Source organism: Podarcis filfolensis (assembly GCF_964270895.1).
Source record: "Podarcis filfolensis genome assembly, chromosome: 1".
NCBI classification, from domain to species: domain Eukaryota; kingdom Metazoa; phylum Chordata; class Lepidosauria; order Squamata; family Lacertidae; genus Podarcis; species Podarcis filfolensis.
In genome coordinates this window covers 124,415,828-124,424,819 of record NC_139604.1, presented here as the reverse complement: position 1 = coordinate 124,424,819, position 8,992 = coordinate 124,415,828, and the positions used below count along the sequence as shown (strand labels likewise).

At 41.8% G+C, this 8,992-nt stretch overlaps 1 protein-coding gene and 1 long non-coding RNA gene across 3 annotated transcripts in view; one reads left to right on the top strand and one right to left on the bottom strand.

The window, feature by feature from the left end:
- The window catches only part of LOC310765151 (SERTA domain-containing protein 2-like), a 20,133-nt gene extending 11,864 nt beyond the window's left edge, over positions 1–8,269 (top strand). For both annotated transcript variants that reach the window (XM_083619786.1, XM_083619785.1), the window contains exon 3: positions 4,657–8,269. In XM_083619786.1, the coding sequence (XP_083475912.1) occupies positions 4,661–5,515 (855 nt within the window). In that variant the 5' untranslated portion in view covers positions 4,657–4,660 and the 3' untranslated portion in view covers positions 5,516–8,269. The remainder of the gene's footprint in view (positions 1–4,656) is intronic.
- LOC310766656 overlaps positions 1–8,992 on the bottom strand; it is a 174,451-nt gene that overhangs the window by 78,166 nt on the left and 87,293 nt on the right. The gene's annotated exons all lie outside the window — the stretch shown is intronic.

The following is an 8,992-nucleotide window of genomic DNA, read 5'->3' as shown; positions in this document are numbered from 1 at the left end:
GTGCTATTTCTTTGTCAAGTTGATTATTTGGATTTTAAATGTGGGGAAAGTATAATTAAAATGAATAATAAATAAAAATCTGAAATAAGACATTGGGTAGTTCTGTTCGACTGTACTTTGGGAATTTTAAAATTTGAAATGTCTATTCATACTAACAAAGAATACTTATAAATAACCTGGTAGCTGCTGGTGTTGATCTCCTGGTTTGCCAAAGCTGTATAGTTTAGTAGAGTTGCATACATATTATTTAGAGTAACAAGCTTACTTATCCAGAGTTACTGGCTGCTTTTTGGGGTGAATTTAAACAGTCAGGGGAAGTTTGTAATGTCTTGTAGTAACAAGAGAAAGCAAGGAATCTGAGTCCCCCATTGTGCTGAACATGGCAGGCTTTTCATTTCAGTTTGTATCCAAAGTTCAGAAACAGCAATTTGCTTTTCCAGCCAAGAATTGGCTTTGAACAGAGCCACAGGCAAGTGAAGCTGATTCTCTCCAGTCCCTCTTCCTTTATTGAAGTCTTGCAAGATGTTGGTTTTAGATGTGGTTGCTTACTTTCCTTAACTGATCAGCTGAGAGCTGAATGACCAAAGTAAACACCTGTGATCAGCTACAACTGTGCCTGGAAAAATAGAACAAGGAAGCAGTTTAGGAGCAGTGGTTCTTGGTGAAGTGCTTCATGAAAATAAGAGAGAATGAGGCCCTTAAAAAAAGGGTAATGAAGCGCTTTTGCTTTAAGTGCTTTCTTCTGCATGAAGAGTCACCTTTGTCCTTGCTTCATGTGTTGGGAGAGGCAGCTGTTTCTCTGCAACAGTTGGTGCCTGTGTCAGGTGTCTGTCTCCCTTGAAGATGGTGGCTCAGGAATTGCATTGCTGCCACTTCAGAGGGAGGGGCTTAAGATTAACACTTCCAGTTGTTTAGAATGTTTCCAGTCCTGACAACATTCACTGGCTCTCTTGAGCTCCTGTGCACAGGTGGAGCTTTAGCCGTCAAAGGATGGACTTCGAATACCAGGCTGCCTTGAACGTCGCATCAGTTGCAAGTACTTCAGCTTGCCAGTCAGAATGTTTCCTTTTCTTCCAGGGGTTCTTCTGACACCCCGCTGAGCCAATTTTGGAGGCCATGTGGGGAGGGAGGGAACCCCATTGTGCAAGTGGAAGCTCTCATACAGGTTTTGCACTGAAAGGACTTGTTAGGGGGATCCTACCCGAAGTCTTTCACTTAACAACCTTTCCATTTGTTAATAAGTGCTGTGCTCACATGAAAAGATCCGCATTAACCAATTCACACAGTTGTGGTTACCATGCATGCTCCCTAAATCTGTTGTGTCTGTACAGTACCAGACCAGTGTGTATCTTGTACACTTGCTGCCCCCCAATCTACTTGTCCTGTGGTCTCCAAGGTGCTTCTGGTTTCTTTCTTGTGCCCTCTGTGAAAAGGGACAATTATGTAGTCAAGATGGTCAGGATTCATGGTATCGGGATGCATTTTGTGAGGTTTTAAGTGGTCTTTATGTGGCACTTTTGTGGAAAGATAGGGGAGCATCTCAGTAGATCAGTGCTGCATCTGAGCATCCTCAGATCTTGTTGAAGCTGCAGTGTTAGGGGAGGGTGGGTCCGCTTATTTTCCAAGCTGGACAAAACAGTAATTCAACATTTGTAATCTTAATAAGTTGTGCAAATATCCATGTACTTACTTACCTTTGCATATTTCTGCATTTGTTGGGAAGGGCACAGATCTGTGCAGAGGAGAGCAGCAGAACATAATATTGTATGTATTTCAGGGAGGGAGAAGGGGTCCACTCGGTCATAGGAAAATCTTCATATGGTCGTCTTTAGTTTGGAAAATTTGCCTGGCCTGAACTACAGTGTGGAGCTGGCAACCACTACTGTCAGCTGAGCAGCTGTTGGCTGAACCCAGTACTGAGACGAAAGGGAAGTTGGGAGGCCCTCTGCAGTGTGCAGGGTCTACAACATACTTACGTTCCAGCCTTAATCTGCCTTTCAATCTCAAATTTATGCATCCCCAACACCACCCCTTTCTGTGTGTGTGTTGAAGCAATTGAAGGATCTCCAAACGGTCCCCTACCAAAAGCAGATTTGCAAAGCCCAGATTTCACCAGTATCTATCTGCAGCAAATGCCCAGTTAACTTGTTTTGGTGTTTCTGGATTCTCTCTTCTCTCCAGTATCAAACAAGGGACTGACATGATCCTTTTTCTTGAGTCCATGCCCCAAATTGTGGGAGGCTTGAGCACCACTCAGACCTTATTATTTCTAAAGCAGTTTTAAGCACTATCCAGAAAAGGGGATGCATTAATAAGATTGCCAATTCCTCATTTACATATTGACACATCAAATGATATTTCATACCAGTTGATGAGATTATCCATGAAACTTCATGCCACAGTAAACTTAGCCTTCAGTGTGCTCTCTCACTAAGGACAAGTGCTTCTGTGTGAGAAACCTACAGGCAGATGGTTTGGGATAGTAAGTGTTGTGAAACCCACATTGGTATGGATTTAGTGGTGGAGAAACAACTCAGCTAGTGCAGTGGAGGTTTCCTGGTGCCTCCCTCACATTACAGCCCCTTCACCCCTTGAAAAGCCACACCTGAGGGGGCTGTAGCAGGATGGGGAAATTAGGAGAATTTAGTGGGGCTGCCTAATTGAAGTGCCTTTCTGCTTATGCAAAACATTTCTGGATTCAAACCATTATCTTCAGCTGCAGAAAGCAACATTTTTGTGGCACTTTGAAGACTATATGATGCAGTGTGGCGTAAGCTTTTATGGACTAAAGTTCTGGAGTCTCAACAAATATTTATTTAACGTACCACAACACACTTTGTTGTTTTGATGCAACATAGCTACCTTTCTCAAATTTGCCTTAGGTACTTCAAAACCACATCCAAGTATGCCAATGTGTGATCACGACATAAAATGATCTGCATGTGATTTCTTTCACAAAAGTGTTTTCTATGTAGAAAAACCTTAATTGCTGCTCCCTTTTGGTATGGCACTTAAACTGAGAGTGTCCTAAGGAAGTTGGTTTGAGGAATCATGCTTTAGGTTTTTATCGTTATGAAGTACAAATTCTGTGTTAGGTTTTGAGATACCCTCTTTACCCAGCTACATGCCCACAACCTCCCAATTCTTCCACGATTGGAAGGGATCCTGATTAGAGTACTTTTTAAAGTGTCTTGCCTATGCTATTTTTTTCTCATTTTCATTTTAAAAAGCTCTTGTGCCAGATCTCCACATTACTACTGAAACTTGGCAATGTAAGGGTTCTGTGGGAACAGCTGTCAAAGGAGAAACGCTGAGGAATTTAGTTGCAAGGGTGGCTGGTGTGCACACCCCTTGCTGGACTTTGATCTACGATTGCTGTAAGAACTGCTGTTTCCTGCCTGACTTCATTTGGGAAGATTTGGCAAGATCATTCCTCTCTCCCTCCCACCCAGCTCTCCTCTTTCTAAAGGACTTTCTTCTTACGAGCCAAGAGTTCTGCTTAAAAAGTCTCTCCCAAGCACCTCATTGTCTGGAATTTTGAGCAAAAGCACTTCTGCTTTGAAATACATTACGTTCTTTATAGCTATGGGGAAGCTGTTGAGTTTCTAACAGGAGCGGAGTAGCAAGTCTCCAACAGCTTCTCTGAGAGCTTTTTTCTGTGTTTGCCAAGACTAAAAGTCTATCATCCAAGTTGGGAGGGAAGAGGAGAGAGTATGGTCAAAATAAAAAAAAATTATTGGGAGAACACAGCTTTCCTTCAGCGCTCAAACCAGCTTTTAGATCAAGCAGCCTAAAGTGAATACTGAAATCTCAATGTTTAAACCATTTTTTTTGGGGGGGGGGGTTATTGAGAAAGAATCTTTAGTCTGTGAATGTTGCCACTGAAAACTCAACATTATGCTAAATTAAGGAAATCAAAATTCTCTGACCTGTTACAATCATGAAGATTAAGCAAATGAGTGTTTTTCTTATTTACCTAATTTAATATGTAGTGTTTACTCTGCTGGTTTGGGGGAGGACTAAGCAGCAACATGGCCTCTGAAGCCCCTCACTCTGATATCCGAATCATTAACTTGGGCTTCTAGAATTGCACTAGACATTCCCCACATGCTTCCAAACATATATCGGCAACTGTAAGGGCTAGAAAACTTGTGTTTACAAAAATTAAAGCTGGGATTCTTGGGAAGTTGAGGTCAGCAGCTTTTCTTCATGCTTGTGGCAAGCTCTTGCTATCCTTGCATTTCTGCCTCCTGTCCAGTTGTTGGCCAGTTTAGAGCAGATTCCTTTCCACCTCCAAATACAGCAATCTGTTAGCTCTATGAAGGCAGTGATGGCCAAACTTGGCCCTCCAGCTGTTTTGGGACTACTATTCCCATCATCCCTGATGACTGGTTCTGTTAGCTAGGGGTGATGGGAGTTGTAGTCCCAAAACAGCTGGAGGGCCAAGTTTGGCCATCACTGCTATGAAGAAATCTGCCACAGCACCCTTGTTGAACACAAGTCTGACTTACGTCTGGAAACTCTACTGTAACACCTGGACTTTCATGGTAAAAAAAGGATATATAACACATAAAACCTAGGAGTGTTGTTACAGCCGTATACTTGACTGTGTCATACCGCTCCGCAGTTTTATCATTGGTTTATGCTCTGTTTCAGGTTCATGTTGGGAAGAGGTCTGAAACGCAAGCTGAGTGATTATGAAGAAAACATGGCAGGTGTGTCAAGTGCCTTTGATTCCAGCCGAAACCTGCCATATCCACTCAAGAGGCAGCTGGTGCTCAATGTGTGCCTCACCAAACTACAGACCTACAAGATGCTGGCAGAGCCAAACCTGCACCGCTCTGTCCTTATCGCCAACACAGTCAGGCAAATCCAGGAGGAGATGAGGCAAGAAAATAGCCAGCAGTTCATTCATATGTGCAGTGGCTTCAGCACCAGCCCTTCCAGTTACCTGGGCTTGGATTTGTTTGGAATGCCATCACACATTTTCCCAGGCGTTCATCAGCAAGAGTCCAACAGTCATGAGCCACGGCCTGTGGAAGGCCCAATTGAAAACAACTTGCTGGTGGTTTCAGATAATGACATGTCATCTGCCATTTCATCTATTCTGAAAGACTTGGACTTCATGGAGGACGTGAGCCCACCTTCGTACCTGGCTGGATCTGGAGATGATCAGTTTAAGACTTCTGAAACTTCAGGCTTTCGGTTGGAAGATGACAGACAAGACTTGAAGGGAGTGGAATGTGCATTTGGTTCCTTCGAAATTTCAAGCTCAACTAGCTACTTGAAAGACTTGGCTATCGATGACATTTTTGAAGATATTGACACTTCGATGTACGATTCAGATTTTGACTGCCCCTCACTAACTCCTCCAAGAGCATCGCCTGTGGCACCCACAGAAGAGATATTGAAAACCTTCTCTTCTTGCAATTCCTCCTCAGCAAGCAACATCCCAATATGTAGAAGTGATCTCAGTGATTTGGACCATATCATGGAGATTCTTGTAGGGTCTTGATACTTTTGTTAAAATCCAAAGATACTTTTTCCTGTGCTACCACCCTATGCTGGTTTGAAGAAAAAGCCACACAGGGAGAGGGATTGAACTGCAAAGTGTTACGTTGGAATGGTAGTTAGACATTATCCTTAAGTGGTTCTCAAAACCTCTCCAAAACTTATATATAAACCAAAAAAAGTGGCAAGCTGTTATATAAAATGGAGTATTTATTAAACCAATTGTGCAATTTTTTTATCCTAGGGTAAATGCAAGGAATATGTCTCTTGCACCTTTCCCTAGTCCCACAAATCTCACTTTTTTAAATGTGCAATTTTTAATCTGTCCGAAAAATTTGCATAACAGTAATTTCCATAAGGGGAAAACATCTTCTAAAGCCTAATGATTCTATTTTTAATATAAAATGAGACGCTTTGTTGACATTCACTGGAGTTGCATACTTGGATTTGCAACCTCAGTAAATACAAATATATTTTTAAAGTATTTAAAGGACTACAGGCCTCTTCCCTTTTGTTGAAGGAGCTTCAAGATGCCTGGCAGCAAAATGCCTTGCATTTTGTAAAGCATTTGAAACTATTTATTTTTGTAAAATTTTATAGTCTTTTTACATTTTACTACATTGCTCCATCATAGTTTAGAGATAACAAAAGAGGCACGGCAAAGCACTGATCTGGTTGGACGGAGCTGGCACTACCTCTCTAAGCAGCAATGCTGTAACGCTTCCCAGTGCTTTGTCTAAAACTGCAGATTTTTTCTTTTCTTGGATGGTGTTTGTGGCGGTATAAACAAGAAACTTCTCAGCGTCATGGCTGGCTTCGGAAATTTTATGGTATTTAATTATACACATTTACAAATGTAATTTATATGTAGATTATCCGATTTTAAACTTTGTCAGTATTATGTGCTTCAATTTGGGAGTAATATGGGTTTTTTAAAATTTAGTATTTACTGTACAGGTAGAACTATTTTAACTCTTTGGAGAATATTGTATCTCTGCAACACGATTTCTAGATTTTATGTGCAATATACATCACTTAAGCAGAACATTTTTGCACACCTTGTATTCTTAAAGAAGTGCATCAAATCCAAATAGCAGGCACCAGTTCAAGATGCTAGAGGTGTCTGACGTGTACTGTGTGCACTCTTATCTCCTGGCAACTTTGTCCTGTAGGAGTGGGGTGGGATATGTCTAAGAGCACAGCTGTGGCCTAGCAAGATTCCTTTTTGTGGGAGGAGGGGTGTTGCTTTGTTCAAAATGCTAATCATAGATTGTATGCCTTTCATGATGGTTTTTACTTCTTTTTTCTTTTTTTTTACTTTTTGAATGAAAAATGCTAATAGTCTGCACTGTGCAGATCTTAGGATCACCCTATCAGAAGTTTAGGAATTTGCACAGCAGTGATCCCTACAAATTGCAGAAACATATTTTGTCATATTGTAACATAGGCCTGCCATCAGCATCCAGTATGCATGAATGTGTCAGGACGCATGCACCCCAGCAATGCCCACCAGGACTAAAGCCTCTTCCAGCTTTTCTTTGGTGCCACTGAGCAGGCCTTTCCTGCAGTAGTGTTGTTGATTGATTATGGAAATTCATCAGATATCTGTACCCACCTCAGTTTCTGCCCACTCCACCCATTCATCATACCTATCTAAGAACAGATGGCGTCAAAGTATCAAAAGCCAAAACCGGCCATCCTGTTTGTCATAGTTTCCAGACACATTTCTAAAGGCAGAGCAGATTGTATTAGAACTGGAAGACACGCCCCCCCCAATAGCTCTCAAATGTAATAAGTAATTCCTATTACATTTTTGGGAAACGGAGGCTGGCAGCCCTCTAGCACTGGTTGGAGCTGAGCTGCCACTTGGTTCCAGTAGGAGGTGCCCAAGCACCACAGGGAAAAGCAGGCCAAAGCAGCACCAGCCAACATCAGTTCCTTGCCCTGTTGTTCTAACCACACTTGACTTGCTGGAATCATTGCTTCTCCCCTTCCCACCCAACATCCATTGATGTTCTCCTAACCCCAGTATTGATATGACAATGGAGGAAGGTTTGTTCTGAGAGCATACTGGCTCAACAGTGATTCATTTTGGGGATGAAAGGCTCCAGACTGGGGCAAGAACGTGGTTGTTAGTTATGGAACAACCAGCATCACGGTATGTCCCTAGGATAAATGCATGAGGTAGTTCCACAGGTGATGTGGAGAAAACTATCCAGATGTGTCTCTATCAGTAATATTGCTATTGTCAACCTTGTTTTCTAACTATTTATTTTAACTCTTTCATTTTATTGTTCATGAGGAATCCATCAAGCTTCAGATTTTTTAATAATGGAAACAGAACCTTGTTTAATCTGAAAATAATTTAAATACTCTATCTTGGGTTCCAAATATTGGGCTATTTATTTAGTCCTGACTCTACTAATAATGGAACCAGATCCTGCAACTAATGCAGAATGAATCCTGTTTTGTTGCCCTAGTGCACAGCTTGGCAAGCAAAGTGTGTTTACATGCACAACCCATGCAAATAGATCTATACCACAGCAGCAGAACCTTCGGCAAAATGCTGTCCATCTTTGATGTAAAGGGATTTGGGTATAAAGAATGTACACAGATTGTGCAGAAATGCTTCTTTGTATGTATAAATATGAATCTTGAAAATGGTAAGGGCCTTCTGCACTGTGATGAAGCAGAATTGTGGTTAAAAGAATATTTTTTAAAATTTCTGTGATAATAAATATTTCATTCTAAGTTCTCATCTACGGAAGTAATTCTTGGTTAATTTGAATATTTGTGTGTACTTACAACTGTACTACTATTTGCCCTTAGTTTTCTACTGATACATAATGCTGGTAGGGCAAATGACCTGACTTGGGCATGAGAGCTCCCATTTGTAACCAAGAGATACTGACTTGCACTGTGAGCAGCACATTTTGTGGGTCTAACTACATGTTACAGATGTGTGAAGAAAGTGCTGTTTCATAAAGAAACATGGCACTGAGGAGAGGACCACTACCTTTTATCTGCTCCAGTTACCTCCAGCCACTTTTCCAGAGAAGGTTTTAGAGGTGCGTTAAACACATCACAAACTTCACAGAGAAAGCAGTTAGCTGGGCAGCAGTTTGGAGCACAGAAATGCCAGGTGGGTAGATAAGTATTGACTCTGCTGGTTCTCTGTGGGGCCCAGAGGGCTAAGTGGCTGTGTTGGCATGGAATGTTTATGAACATTCCATATGCTTGGGCCACAACCCGTCAGGATGTTTATAGTTCTTTGAGACACGGGTTAGTTGTCTGGCTGGGATTAGAACCTCACATTGGCCCTTAAAACAGAGTATTTTTGTGTGGCTGAGGAAAGGAGGCAGGGAAACTCTGAACCCAGAAGTGAGGTGCTTGGAGGAAAGGTACAGAATAAGCAATGAACAGGAAAGAATTGCAAGGGAGGAAAAGATGTGCAGAAGCTTGCCTGAAAACCTGATTGCGG